Source organism: Callionymus lyra, chromosome 19 (assembly GCF_982586985.1).
Source record: "Callionymus lyra chromosome 19, fCalLyr1.hap1.1, whole genome shotgun sequence".
Lineage (NCBI taxonomy): Eukaryota > Metazoa > Chordata > Actinopteri > Syngnathiformes > Callionymidae > Callionymus > Callionymus lyra.
In genome coordinates this window covers 2,371,255-2,387,362 of record NC_141836.1, presented here as the reverse complement: position 1 = coordinate 2,387,362, position 16,108 = coordinate 2,371,255, and the positions used below count along the sequence as shown (strand labels likewise).

At 38.2% G+C, this 16,108-nt stretch overlaps 1 protein-coding gene across 4 annotated transcripts in view; it reads right to left on the bottom strand.

Annotated features, from left to right (window-relative positions):
- Positions 1–222: 222 nt before the first annotated feature.
- LOC148058905 (TOX high mobility group box family member 2-like) overlaps positions 223–16,108 on the bottom strand; it is a 40,294-nt gene continuing 24,408 nt past the window's right edge. The window contains exons 4-9 of one of the 4 annotated variants that reach the window (XM_087781226.1): positions 14,388–14,630; positions 6,506–6,733; positions 4,915–4,995; positions 4,282–4,614; positions 4,104–4,225; positions 223–1,009 (exon numbers count right to left, since the gene is read on the bottom strand). In XM_087781226.1, the coding sequence (XP_087637352.1) occupies positions 1,006–1,009; positions 4,104–4,225; positions 4,282–4,614; positions 4,915–4,995; positions 6,506–6,733; positions 14,388–14,630 (1,011 nt within the window). In that variant the 3' untranslated portion in view covers positions 223–1,005. The remainder of the gene's footprint in view (positions 1,010–4,103; positions 4,226–4,281; positions 4,615–4,914; positions 4,996–6,505; positions 6,734–14,387; positions 14,631–16,108) is intronic. The other 3 variants (XM_087781224.1, XM_087781225.1, XM_087781223.1) reach the window with 3 other exon arrangements.

Genomic DNA, 16,108 nt, shown 5'->3' with positions numbered 1-16,108 from the left:
ACAAATCCTCTTATGACAAAAGAGTTAAAGTGAATTTTAAATGATCTTTTGTGTTTCCATCTTAAAACCGATCAGTCGATGACGTTTGGGAGCCGAGGGTGACCTTGACAGGGTCAGGAGGTCGTAATGTTACGGTGCAAATCAAACAAAAAGACACTCGTCCACTTGAAACATTTTATTACAGATTAAAGAAAAGAAAAACATGAATGAATCTAAAACATCTTCAGATCAAATAATAATAATAACAATAATAATAATAATAATAATGATAATAACAACAAAAGAAGAGCCAGATTGAAACTTCATGTCATAAATAGATCATTAAATAAAACGATGCTATTCAACAAATCATCGGTTCTGTTAAAGATTTGGCAGCTTTATACACAACATCATTTGACCCCGTGACCCCGACCCTCCCAGAAGCTCCTGCTACAGTGAGAAACACAAGAGAAAAGATGAACACAATCTAAACACCAATAAAACTAGTCAAAACTCTTCAACCCACAGTTTCTTCTTAACATTTCACATTTAGCAACCTTTGATTCACCTGTACAAGAGGCGGGGTCAGAGGTGAGGGGGGTCCCTGACAACCGCGAGGTCTGGTCGGCCGTGAGAGCCTCGGATCGGAGCGAGAACATATTTACAATCACTCGTGAAGAAGAGGAAGTCCTGGACTAGAAGGGGGCGGGGCTTACAAACCATCATGAAAGTGTCTCTCAGGTGAGACTCACCTGTCCTGAGGTGCGTCCTCACCTGCTGCTGCACAATCCAAGAAGGATCATTAAAAAACTCACAACAAAAGTACAAAGATGTTTCTCTTTTTTGGTCTTGAGTCGAGGACGGAGGAGAAGAAGAGTGAAGGTGCTCGAGGAGATCTTTGGGTTCTCAGGATCCACCAAGAGAAGAAGGAGGTCTTGGTTTCTTCAAGTGAGGTAGAGAAGCTTGTCCCGGCTCTGACCACTGCTGCAGGAGAGACATCCCATAATATCACCTGACCACTGCCACTCACCTGTCAATCAACTGATGTGTCACATTCTTCAATAATCTTATCTTTATATTCTTCTGTGTTTCTTCAATAATCTCATTTTTATATTCATCTGTGTTTCTTTTATAATCTCATCTTTATATTCATCTGTGTTTCTTTTATAATCTCATCTTTATATTCTTCTGTGTTTCTTTTATAATCTCATCTTTATATTCTTCTGTGTTTCTTCTATAATCTCATCTTTATATTCTTCTGTGTTTCTTCTATAATCTCATCTTTATATTCATCTGTGTTTCTTCTATAATCTCATCTTTATATTCATCTGTGTTTCTTTTATAATCTCATCTTTATATTCATCTGTGTTTCTTCTATAATCTCATTTTTATATTCATCTGTGTTTCTTCTATAATCTCATCTTTATATTCATCTGTGTTTCTTCTATAATCTCATTTTTATATTCATCTGTGTTTCTTTTATAATCTCATCTTTATATTCTTCTGTGTTTCTTCTATAATCTCATTTTTATATTCATCTGTGTTTCTTCTATAATCTCATCTTTATATTCATCTGTGTTTCTTCTATAATCTCATTTTTATATTCATCTGTGTTTCTTTTATAATCTCATCTTTATATTCTTCTGTGTTTCTTCTATAATCTCATCTTTATATTCTTCTTTGTTTCTTTTATAATCTCATCTTTATATTCTTCTGTGTTTCTTCAATAATCTCATCTTTATATTCTTCTGTGTTTCTTTTATAATCTCATCTTTATATTCATCTGTGTTTCTTCTATAATCTTATTTTTATATTCATCTGTGTTTCTTCTATAATCTCATCTTTATATTCATCTGTGTTTCTTCTATAATCTCATTTTTATATTCATCTGTGTTTCTTTTATAATCTCATCTTTATATTCATCTGTGTTTCTTCTATAATCTCATCTTTATATTCATCTGTGTTTCTTCTATAATCTCATCTTTATATTCATCTGTGTTTCTTCTATAATCTCATTTTTATATTCATCTGTGTTTCTTCTATAATCTCATCTTTATATTCTTCTGTGTTTCTTTTATAATCTCATCTTTATATTCATCTGTGTTTCTTCTATAATCTCATTTTTATATTCATCTGTGTTTCTTCTATAATCTAATTTTTATATTCATCTGTGTTTCTTTTATAATCTCATCTTTATATTCATCTGTGTTTCTTCTATAATGTCATCTTTATATTCTTCTGTGTTTCTTCAATAATCTCATCTTTATATTCATCTGTGTTTCTTCTATAATCTTATTTTTATATTCATCTGTGTTTCTTCTATAATCTCATTTTTATATTCTTCTGTGTTTCTTCTATAATCTCATTTTTATATTCATCTGTGTTTCTTCTATAATCTCATCTTTATATTCATCTGTGTTTCTTCAATAATCTCATTTTTATATTCATCTGTCTTTCTTCTATAATCTCATCTTTATATTCTTCTGTCTTTCTTCTATAATCTCATCTTTATATTCTTCTGTGTTTCTTCTATAATCTCATCTTTATATTCTTCTGTGTTTCTTCTATAATCTCATCTTTATATTCTTCTGTGTTTCTTCTATAATCTCATCTTTATGTTCTTCTGTGTTTCTTCTATAATCTCATCTTTATGTTCTTCTGTGTTTCTTCAATAATCTCATTTTTATATTCATCTGTCTTTCTTCTATAATCTCATCTTTATATTCTTCTGTGTTTCTTCTATAATCTCATATTTATATTCTTCTGTGTTTCTTCTATAATCTCATCTTTATATTCTTCTGTGTTTCTTCTATAATCTCATATTTATATTCTTCTGTGTTTCTTCTATAATCTTATTTTTATATTCATCTGTGTTTCTTCTATAATCTCATCTTTATATTCATCTGTGTTTCTTCTATAATCTCATCTTTATATTCATCTGTGTTTCTTCTATAATCTCATTTTTATATTCATCTGTGTTTCTTCTATAATCTCATCTTCATATTCTTCTGTGTTTCTTTTATAATCTCATCTTTATATTCATCTGTGTTTCTTCTATAATCTCATTTTTATATTCATCTGTGTTTCTTCTATAATCTAATTTTTATATTCATCTGTGTTTCTTTTATAATCTCATCTTTATATTCATCTGTGTTTCTTCTATAATGTCATCTTTATATTCTTCTGTGTTTCTTCAATAATCTCATCTTTATATTCATCTGTGTTTCTTCTATAATCTTATTTTTATATTCATCTGTGTTTCTTCTATAATCTCATTTTTATATTCTTCTGTGTTTCTTCTATAATCTCATTTTTATATTCATCTGTGTTTCTTCTATAATCTCATCTTTATATTCATCTGTGTTTCTTCAATAATCTCATTTTTATATTCATCTGTCTTTCTTCTATAATCTCATCTTTATATTCTTCTGTCTTTCTTCTATAATCTCATCTTTATATTCTTCTGTGTTTCTTCTATAATCTCATCTTTATATTCTTCTGTGTTTCTTCTATAATCTCATCTTTATATTCTTCTGTGTTTCTTCTATAATCTCATCTTTATGTTCTTCTGTGTTTCTTCTATAATCTCATCTTTATGTTCTTCTGTGTTTCTTCAATAATCTCATTTTTATATTCATCTGTCTTTCTTCTATAATCTCATCTTTATATTCTTCTGTGTTTCTTCTATAATCTCATATTTATATTCTTCTGTGTTTCTTCTATAATCTCATCTTTATATTCTTCTGTGTTTCTTCTATAATCTCATATTTATATTCTTCTGTGTTTCTTCTATAATCTCATATTTATATTCTTCTGTGTTTCTTCTATAATCTCATATTTATATTCTTCTGTGTTTCTTCTATAATCTCATCTTTATATTCTTCTGTGTTTCTTCTATAATCTCATCTTTATGTTCTTCTGTGTTTCTTCAATAATCTCATTTTTATATTCATCTGTCTTTCTTCTATAATCTCATCTTTATATTCTTCTGTGTTTCTTCTATAATCTTATTTTTATATTCTTCTGTGTTTCTTCTATAATCTCATCTTTATATTCTTCTGTGTTTCTTCTATAATCTCATCATTTATTACTAAGATTCTTCCGTCACACCTGAGGACTCGTACCTGCAGTGGGCGGGGCCACAGTCTCTGTTGCAGTACTCGCTGTCCCAGTCCGGGTTCTGTCCGTGGCCCGGGTTCTGGGCTCCTGGAGACGGAGAGTTCTGGTAGTCGGTCTGGATGAATCCCTGCAGGAGAGACGGTGAGTTCGGGTCCAGTGCCAGGAGGTTGACCTCTGACCCACCTGCTGGCTGAGGGGGGGCGAGGTCATCATCTGGTGCAGGGTCTGCTGCTGCATGCGGAGCGTCGGGTTCAGGTTCTGGTGCAGGCTCAGCTGGGCGTGCAGGGGGGGGCTGATCTGGAAGGGGGCGGGCGGAGAGGCACTCATGCTGGGGGGCAGCATCTGAGGCGGACCCAGGCCGTGACGCCCCGGACCCCCGAAACTCTGCAGGTCTGAGAGCGGGAAGGAGGCCGGACCGCCCAGGTACGAGGAGGTCTGAGGACTGTACAGAGGCTTCTGGGTCAGGATGTGAGACGACTGGTTCTGATGGACACTCTTGGACTCGTCGCTGTACGTCTGTGACCACATATAGAAATATATAAATAAATACATACATATAGAAATATATAAATAAATACATACATATAGAAATATATAAATAAATACATACATATAGAAATATATAAATAAATATATAAATACACACACATACTGTATGTATATATATATAAATACACACACATATATATATATATATATATGTATATATAAATATATAAATACACTCACATATATATATATAGATATATATATCTATATATATATAGATATATATATCTATAAATATGCCCACATGACGAGCATCTGTGTGGTTACCTTGGAAACCAGACTGGCTCTGTACGTGGCCAATGCCTTGAGGTACTCCTTCTTCGCTGCCTCTGTTTTCTTCTTGTAGGCCTGAGGTCAACACACACACACACACACACATATCAGTGAGTTCAACACACACATCAGTGAGTTCAACACACACACACACATCAGTGAGTTCAACACACACATCAGTGAGTTCAACACACACACACACATCAGTGAGTTCAACACACACACACACACATCAGTGAGTTCAACACACACATCAGTGAGTACAACACACACACACACACACACATCAGTGAGTACAACACACACACACACACACACATCAGTGAGTTCAACACACACATCAGTGAGTTCAACACACACACACACACACATCAGTGAGTTCAACACACACACACACACACACATCAGTGAGTTCAACACACACACACACACATCAGTGAGTACAACACACACATCAGTGAGTACAACACACACACACACACATCAGTGAGTTCAACACACACACACACACATCAGTGAGTCCAACACACACACACACACATCAGTGAGTTCAACACACACACATCAGTGAGTTAAACACACACACACACACATCAGTGAGTTCAACACACACACACATCAGAGAGTTCAACACACACACACACACATAACAGTGAGTTCAACACACACACACACACACATCAGTGAGTTCAACACACACACACACATCAGTAGTTCAAAACACACACACACACACACACACACACACACACACACACACACACACACGCACACACACCCCCACAGACACACACACCCCCCACACACACGCACACACACCCCCCCCCACACACACCATCTCAATCGTTCTCCTACATTAGAGACAATATTGTGTTGAAGCGCCGCCTACAGGCGAACAGAGTGACTGCACCTTCAGAAGTTAGATCTAGAATATTGCATTATATGATATGATAAGATACGATATTACATGATATTATATTACATTACATTATATTACGTTATATTACATTATATTATATTATATTACATTATATTACATTATAGCTCAGACTCATTTGCAGATCAATGATTCTCTGGTTTGATGAACAAACACATATATAAGATAAATAAATATATAATATAAATAAATATATGATTCAAATAAATACTATATAAATAAATATAATATGAATACATATAAATAAATATATAACATAAATATAATATGAATAAATATAATATAAATAAAAGATAAATAAATATACAATATAAATAATTCATAATTAAGTAATTACATCCTGAACCAGCGCCCTCTAGTGACCAGTTGTTCATTGAAAAAGTGTTACTCTCCTATATTCTCTTCATATTCACCATGAATGCAGCTCCAGTTACTGAGTCTGGTTCTGCTCCAGGTTTTCATCGTCACTGTTTGTGCAACTGTTTCTCATCTCAAGTGTTATTTCAAGTTGAAGTTGATTCGACTCTTATTTCACTTAATCGTGAGTCAGTTTACGCTGTTACACTGACCTGACACTAGAGGGAGCCAGAGCATGGTTTCCATTGCTACACATTGGGTCTTTAATTGAAACAAAGGTGTGGATCGCACCTGCTTCTGTTCCTCGCCCAGACTGTCCCACATGGACGCTACGATCTTAGAGACGTCCCCGAACGTGGCGTTAGGGTTTTGGCCCTTGATGGCGGCCTGGGTGTCCCTGAAGAAGAGGGCGTACGCCGACACCGGCTTCTGCGGCTCGTTGGGGTCTTTCTTCTTCTTCTTCTTCTGCGGCTTCGGTTTGGGCTTCATCATTTCTGAAGGTCGTTTGTCGCCGTTGATCTGCAGAGAAGAAGAAGTGTGTTGTTGTTGTGTGTTTTGAAAGATGGTGCGAAACAACACAACATGGAGGGCGTTTGTCTCGAGGCAGCTCATTGTTGTGTCTCACACACACTTTACATTGTTGTGTCTCACACACACTTTACATTGTTGTGTCTCACACACACTTTACATTGTTGTGTCTCAAACACACTTTACATTGTTGTGTCTCACACACAACTTTATATTGTTGTGTCTCACACACACTTTACATTGTTGTGTCTCACACACTTTATATTGTTGTGTCTCACACACACTTTACATTGTTGTGTCTCACACACACATGCTGATCGGATCATGAGATAAGGTGGAAGACAGAGCTGAGCCAGAAGGCTCTTCAAATGTGTCACTTTATTCCAACTAAGTCAAAACATGTCCCGCTCGTGTCCAGCAGGAGGAGCTGTTGTTCCACTGACTCAGACTCACTAATCTATCCCAGAGATGTCGAATCTCTCGATGAGTTTAATTCCCAGAAGCCTCTCTGCTTAATCACTCAATCAATCAATCAATCAATCATCTTATATAACACCACCACGTATTTAATGTGTTTCTCATCATGTTTTGACACCTGTCAATCAAAGTCTGTTTATTCATCACATTGATGACTTTACTCTTTTAGTTCAATATCAAGAGAGACAGAGAGAGAAAGAGAGAGAGAGAGAGACAAAGAGAAAGAGAGAGAGAGACAAAGAGAAAGAGACAGAGAGAGAAAGAGAAAGAGAGAAAGAGAGAGAGACAGAGAGAAAGAGAGAGAGAGAGACAGAGAGAAAGAGAGAGAGAGAGAGAGACAGAGAGAAAGAGAGAGAGAGAGAAAGAGAGAGAAAAAGAGAGACTGAGGGAGAGAGAGAGAGAGAGAGAGAGACAGAGAGACTGAGAGAGAGACAGAGAGAAAGAGAAAGAGAGAGAGAGAGAGAAAAAGAGAGCGAGAGAGAGAAAAAGAGAGAAAAAGAGAGACCGAGAGAGAGACAGAGAGAGAGAGAAAGAGAGAGAGAGAGAGAGAAAGAGAGAGAGATGAAAGGCTGGTAAAGGAAAACAATAAACATCATCATCATCATCATCATCATCATCACACGTCAGAGCTGCTCAATCAAACCATGGAAACGATGTTAAATGTAAAGAATGTGACATTAATGTAGAAAATAAATCATTTAAATCTCGTTCATGACGAAGAATCTCACGAGGTTAAGATGTAATGACGTTTATTTAACTCAGGAATCGGATCGTTATTTTTAATAAGAGCATCTAACACACAAGCTAATGTAGCTCACGTGCTAACGTAGCTCACATGCTAACTTAGCTCACTTGCTACTCTATCTGCCATGCTAACTTAGCTCACATGCTAATGTAGCTCACTTGCTAATGAAGCTCACAGGGTAATGTAGCTCACTTGCTAATGGGGCTCACAAGCTAATGTAGCTCACATGCCAACTTAGCTCACATGCTAATGTAGCTCACTTACTACTCTATCTGCCATGCTAACTTAGCTCACATGCTAATAATAATAATAATAATAATAATAATGTCTATTTATATAGCGTCTTTCTAGACCAGGGTCAAAAAGCGCTTTGACAGCCATTCACACACACTGATGGGAGTAGGCTGTAGGCTGCACCACATGGCGCCGAATCTGCCATCAGGAGCAATCAGGGTAAAGTGTCTTTAGGGACACAACTAATGTAGCTCACTTGCTAATGAAGCTCACAGGGTAATGTAGCTCACTTGCTAATGGGGCTCAAAAGCTAATGTAGCTCACATGCTAACTTAGCTCACTTGCTAATGAAGCTCACAGGGTAATGTTGCTAACTTGCTAATGGAGCTCACAATATAATCTATCGGCCATGCTTACTTAGCTCACTTGCTAATGTAGCTCACTTGCTAATGAAGCTCACAGCTAGAAGCTCGTCAGGCAGCGTCAGATATAATACATTCATTCTTGAACAAACTTCACTAAGAGTCGACACGTGTTCAATGATCAACATCAGAGGCTGAAAGATCAGATTCATGCTAATGCTAATAAAAGTATAAATTAAAAAACATGTCCGTGAAACAGACTCAAGATGATCTAGATTTATTGTGTTTCTATTTCTATCTCCAGTGTCAACGTCTGTGTGATGACTTTGACTGACAGCTGAGATCCTCGCCGGACGCCAAATTAATGTCTCATTTGGAGCCTCTTGTCTTTGCTAATGTGTGCAAAACAGAGGCAAGTGAAGCTAATTAGATTAGCGGTGGTTTAACGAGCTGTCGAGGTCGCAGATTGATTTTAATAAATCGCCTGGAAAAGCATCTGTTGCTCTTCTTGGCTCCGCCGCCTCCTAATTGGCCCCAGAGGTCCTGAGGCGCCGCCGACCAGGATCTGGACGAGAAAGAAACATGTTCTTCCTCGACCAGCTGCAGGTTTTTAAAGAAGATGAAGCTTCAGTTTGTGATGAGCTTGTGTTGCAACACTTGATGAAGATGAAGCAGGTTATCTCCATAGCAACCGCCGGAGGATTTGAACCTGTAATGTCTTCAGTAAACATCTGCAGCAGGACGAGCAACTGAACCAACAACCTCCTGCTCCCTTGAATAAACAACATCAATAAAACAAGTTTAAATGGAACAACCGTGTAACATTGTCTTCACAGTAATATTTGCAGTAACACTGTCCTCACAGTAATATTTGCAGTAACACTGTCCTCACAGTAATATTTGCAGTAACATTGTCCTCACAGTAATATTTGCAGTAACATTGTCCTCACAGTAATATTTGCAGTAACATTGTCCTCACAGTAATATTTGCAGTAACATTGTCTTCACAGTAATATTTGCAGTAACATTGTCTTCACAGTAATATTTGCAGTAACATTGTCCTCACAGTAATATTTGCAGTAACACTGTCCTCACAGTAATATTTGCAGTAACATTGTCCTCACAGTAATATTTGCAGTAACATTGTCTTCACAGTAATATTTGCAGTAACATTGTCCTCACAGTAATATTTGCAGTAACATTGTCTTCACAGTAATATTTGCAGTAACATTGTCCTCACAGTAATATTTGCAGTAACATTGTCCTCACAGTAATATTTGCAGTAACACTGTGTTCACAGTAATATTTGCAGTAACATTGTCTTCACAGTAATATTTGCAGTAACACTGTCTTCACAGTAATATTTGCAGTAACACTGTCTTCACAGTAATATTTGCAGTAACATTGTCCTCACAGTAATATTTGCAGTAACATTGTGTTCACAGTAATATTTGCAGTAACATTGTCCTCACAGTAATATTTGCAGTAACATTGTCCTCACAGTAATATTTGCAGTAACATTGTCCTCACAGTATTTTTTGCAGTAACATTGTCCTCACAGTAATATTTGCAGTAACATTGTCCTCACAGTATTTTTTGCAGTAACATTGTCTTCACAGTAATATTTGCAGTAACATTGTCCTCACAGTAATATTTGCAGTAACATTGTCTTCACAGTAATATTTGCAGTAACATTGTCCTCACAGTAATATTTGCAGTAACACTGTCTTCACAGTAATATTTGCAGTAACACTGTCTTCACAGTAATATTTGCAGTAACACTGTCTTCACAGTAATATTTGCAGTAACATTGTCCTCACAGTAATATTTGTAACAAAGCAGAGGAAGATTTTAAACCTAAACCTGGATCTTATGATTCACTTTCATATCAAGTTTCTCAGAACAATTAAGATTTTGAATCAAAAGTTTTTAAACCACGACTTGATCGTGACGTTGAACTTTTAAAAGTAGTTTCAACATTTCTGGACAGAATTTAAACTTTTCGTCTCCATTTGAACGTGTTTTAGTTCAAATCAGGAGTTGATCGTTTATTACGTTGGATTCTGACACATTTACTTCCTGTCAGCTGATCACTTTTATGAATATATTCACTTCTGTGGCTTCATGTCGTCCATGAACTGTCGATAAAGTTTTCATGTCAAGGCTTTAAATTGTTTTTCTCATCCTGGTCTTCGTCCTCAAAGCCAAGTGAGGCTCAAATAATCTCACAGACGAGTGAAATGAAACGAACACACTTGTGTTTCGTTCACTTCCTCATGAACACACTTCCATCAACAAACATCTCCAGATAAACATTTAAAGCCTTGAATGTTGGATCTTCTCGACTTCACTTGTTATCAGAGATGAAACACGTTCATGGACTGAAGATAAAGTTTTACACCTTTGAAGAAATACTTGGAATATTCAGGTAGAAAATCATGTTCAACTTGTTTCACTGGATTCGTTGACGTCAGACGTGAAGGTCTTCATGATGTTTCAGGAACATTAACCACGAGATTCGTTGACGTCAGAAGACATGAAGGTCTTCATGATGTTTCAGGAACATTAACCACGAGATTCGTTGACGTCAGAAGACATGAAGGTCTTTCTGATGTTTCAGGAACATTTACAACGAGATTCGTTGACGTCAGAAGACATGAAGGTCTTTCTGATGTTTCAGGAACATTTACAACGAGATTCGTTGACGTCAGAAGACATGAAGGTCTTCATGATGTTTCAGGAACATTTACAACGAGATTCGTTGACGTCAGAAGACATGAAGGTCTTCATGATGTTTCAGGAACATTTACAATGAGATTCGTTGACGTCAGAAGACATGAAGGTCTTTCTGAAGTTTCAGGAACATTTACAACGAGATTCGTTGACGTCAGAAGACATGAAGGTCTTCATGATGTTTCAGGAACATTTACAATGAGATTCGTTGACGTCAGAAGACATGAAGGTCTTTCTGATGTTTCAGGAACATTTACAACGAGATTCGTTGACGTCAGAAGACATGAAGGTCTTCATGATGTTTCAGGAACATTTACAACGAGATGTTGAAGACGATCCTGCAGAAGTTCACGGAGCTTCAGCCTCAGGCTGGAGTTGAAGCAACATCTCTGGAGATGAATCTACTGCAGTCGTGTTGTGTTTGAAGAGACATGTTTCCTGGAGGAAACCACTCTTGGTGCTGAAGATGGTCTGAAGATTCTAAACCTGAAGGTCGTGTCCATCAGTGAATCTTTCTTCACTTCAAACGAAGGTTCTTCGACAGAAGAAACTGATGAAAACTAATGAAAACCTTGAGTTGCATGAAAATATTCCTCAATGTTCTTCTGCTCGACTGCAGCTCTTCTCCCCAGAGATCATAAATGAATTGAACCCCCTCTTCCTCCTCTTCCTCCTCTTCCTCCTCCCCCTCTTTCTTATCGGTCATCTATTTTTCCAGAGTAAGCTATTACTTGTGGCGGTTGCTAGGCAACAGGAAATATTAATAGCGACTATTATTAGCCGAGCTCTGCCAGAGTACTACTAGAACCTGGACGTGAAACATGAATGTGTTTCATAAATGATTTACGTCGTTTAGGAAATAAAAACATGGAACGAAGACTAGAAAAGAAAGAGTTGAAGGTGAAACAAAAGAAAGGTTCATCGAACATCACGACTGAGACGAGAGAGAAACACAAGAAACACAAGAAACACAAGAAACACAAGAAAGAGAAGAAACACAAGCAGGAGAAGAAAGAGAAGATACAGAAGAAACACAAGAAAGAGAAGAAACAGAAGAAAGAGAAGAACGAGAAGAAAAAGACGAAACAGAAGAAAGAGAAGAAAGAGAAGAACGAGAAGAAAGAGAAGAATCAGAAGAATCAGAAGAAACAGAAGAACGAGAAGAAAGAGAAGAAACAGAAGAAAGAGAAGAACGAGAAGAAAGAGAAGAAACAGAAGAACGAGAAGAACGAGAAGAACGAAAAGAAACAAAGAATCAACAAATATGAGCTAAAGACACATTGATTATGTGCTTCAATGAAGCTCCTCAACTGAAGGGGGCGACACTGAGCAGCAGGAGTGAAGAAGTGATTAATGAGGTTAAACAAGTGATTTTAGTTCAGATCAGAAGCTTCTTTATCTTGTTGATCATAATCTCTCGCTAATGGCTACATTCAGAAAGAAGCTTGTTTTGTATGTGATCAATAAAGTTATCATTTATAGATTCTATATGTTGTACGTTACATATATGTATATATATATATGTACATGTATACATATATATGTATATGTATATGTATATGTATATGTATATATATATATATGTACATGTATACATATATATGTATATGTATATGTATATATATATATATGTACATGTATACATATATATGTATATGTATATGTATATATATATATGTACATGTATATGTATATGTATATGTATATATATATATATGTACATGTATACATATATATGTATATGTATATGTATATATATATATATGTACATGTATACATATATATGTATATGTATATGTATATATATATATGTACATGTATACATATATATGTATATGTATATGTATATATATATGTACATGTATACATATATATGTATATGTATATGTATATATTATCTATGTACATATACATAGATAATATATACGTTAAAAGACTCGTATGATCGTCGTTATAATAGTCGTTCAAACGTGTGAAGATCAAATATGACATGAACGTTCACTGATCAGATCTCATGGAACATCTCAGGAGGAGCATCTTCAGCATCTCATCGTACCTGATGGACGAGGATTAACCACACTGAGGAGTCAATGTTCATGAGGAGGAGGAGGAGGAGGAAGAGGAGGAGGAGAAGGAAGAGGAGGAGGAGGAAGAGGAGGAGGAAACGTCATATTTATGTCAGATGAAAGTATTTGACGTTGAATAATTAAGTGAGAAGATCATCTTTAATTCATTTGTTCATTCTGTGATAAAAGTGTCTAAACGTGTTGGAGAGTTTACATGAGGAGGAGGAGGAGCAGGAGGAGGAGGGGGAGCAGGAGGAGGAGGAAGAGGAGGAGGAGAAAGAGGAGGATGAGGAGAAGGAGAAGGAGGAAGAGGAGGAGAAGGAAGAGGAGGAGGATGAGGAGAAAGAGGAGGAGGAGGAAGAGGAGGAGGAGGAGCAGGAGGAGGAAGAGAAGGAGGAGAAAGAGGAGGATGAGGAGAAGGAGAAGGAGGAAGAGGAGGAGAAAGAGGAGGAGGAGGAGGAAGAGGAGGAGGAGAAAGAGGAGGAGGAGGAGAAAGAGGAGGAAGAGGAAGAGGAGGAGGAGGAGGAAGAGGAGGAGGAGAAAGAGGAGGAGGAGGAGAAAGAGGAGGAAGAGGAAGAGGAAGAGGAGGAGGAGGAGGAGGAGGAAGAGGAGAAAGAGGAGGAGGAGGAAGAGGAGGAGGAGGAGAAAGAGGAGGAGGAGAAAGAGGAGGAGGAGGAGAAAGAGGAGGAAGAGGAAGAGGAGGAGGAGGAGGAGGAAGAGGAGGAGGAGGAGGAGGAGGAAGAGGAGAAAGAGGAGGAGGAGGAAGAGGAGGAGGAAGAGGAAGAGGAAGAGGAGGAGAGGGAAGGAGAAGGAGGAAGAGGAGGAGGAGGAGGAGAAGGAAGGAGGAGGAGGAAGAGGAGGAGGAGAAGGAAGGAGGAGGAGGAAGAGAAAGTCTTGTTCTCTGACCAGTTCTAACCTCCAACACAACGATGTTCTAAACCAAGGCGTCACTCGTCAGTTGAAGCTGAACCAACATCATGAGTCACACAGAACTGGACGAGCCTGCTGTCAGGGGTCGAGGTACTCACTGAGGTCATGGGTCCTGAGAGCAGGTGGTCCTGGCCCAGCATGTTGGACATCATGAGGGCCGGCAGCTCCGGGTACGAGTAGCTGTTGATCAGACTGTTGTGAGGCAGAGCGTGGAAGGTGTAGTCCTGGTCCATCAGGTGCAGCAGGGACGGGTCGGCGTGGTTGGGGGGCGTGATGGGCGGGATCTCGTAGTCCTCGTCTCCGGCGCCTCTGCTGCCCCCTCGACCCTGACTGGAGTAACCCTGGGAGGAACATGTTCTGTTTAGAGTCATTCAAACATATTATATCGTTATTGAAGAACAAATCCAACTAGTTCAAACCTGAGACATGTGACCAATAAGGTGAGGTCACCTGAGACATGTGACCAATAAGGTGAGGTCACCTGAGACATGTGACCAATAAGGTGAGGTCACCTGAGACATGTGACCGTCACAGGTGCTTTTATGGTCGTTCCTTCCATCACTGACGCTTATTCACAGCCGTGGTGACGACCTTGAGAACACTTCCGTACATTATTCATGTCTTCACGGACCATGAGAGGCGACGAGGAAGAAAACGGGTCAGAACCAAACATCTCTGCAGGAAACAACACGACTACACAACGACGGTGAGGCACGAGCAACAACAACACAAACAAACAGACAAACCTTATTAAACACAACAACATCAGAGTCGTGTTGACATGTGTATCCAACTCTTCCTCGCACGTGCTTCATTACACAAATATAAATAAACAAGACGTCCTCACTCCTGCCCCCGGGGAACAAGGAAACCCGGTAATCAGGCTCGGTGCCATAGCTTCATTTTCATGATGTCATCTCTAGGAGGAGCGACAAGAGGATCCAGGATTAAAATAGACGTCACTTCCCGCAGCATTAGATGTGATTCTATTATGTTTCCATCAGCCGTGACCTTGCTCTCCATACGACCCGGGGATCACAGAAACATCAACTACTTAGTTCAGATAAAACCTTCACTAGAGTCTGAACCCGAGTATGAATCATTGAGTATCTGCTGCAGTTTACTGTCCATGACTTAGTATCAGTTAGTATCAGTTAGTATCAGTTAGTATCAGTTACTATCAGTTACTAGCAGTTAGTAGCAGTTAGTATCGGTTAGTATCAGTTAGTATCAGTTAGTATCAGTTAGTATCAGTTAGTATCAGTTAGTATCAGTTACTATCAGTTAGTAGCAGTTCAGCTCATTATAGTCGCACAATCACACATCAAGGACTGGTGTGTGTGTGTCAGGGTTGTGTGTGTGTGTGTGTGTGTGTGTGTAGGTGTAGGTGTGTGTGTGTGTGTCTTGATGAGTCTACATATAAATAAACTTTAGGGTTGAGGGTTGCAGGGAGTTGAACCTACAACCTGGTGTTGATGGTTTCAATGACAGGATGTTGTCGATGGTTCAGGACGTGTTTGTTTATACACGTGTAAATCATAGTACCAGGGTCAAAGGTCAACAGATGTTTGTAAATGTGTTTTGATCATGTGATCACATCCTGATCAAAACATAAACCAGTTCCTCGTGGAGCAAAGCATGGATTTAACCTTTGACCTCAACACACAGGAATGTGTTCGTACATCAACAGCAAAGGGATTAGAACCAGCAACTCATGTGGCAGCGACAGTCAGACGGCGCGAGCTGAACACAACACACGGACACACACGCGGATGCACACACGGACACACACGCGGACGCACACGCGGACACACACGGA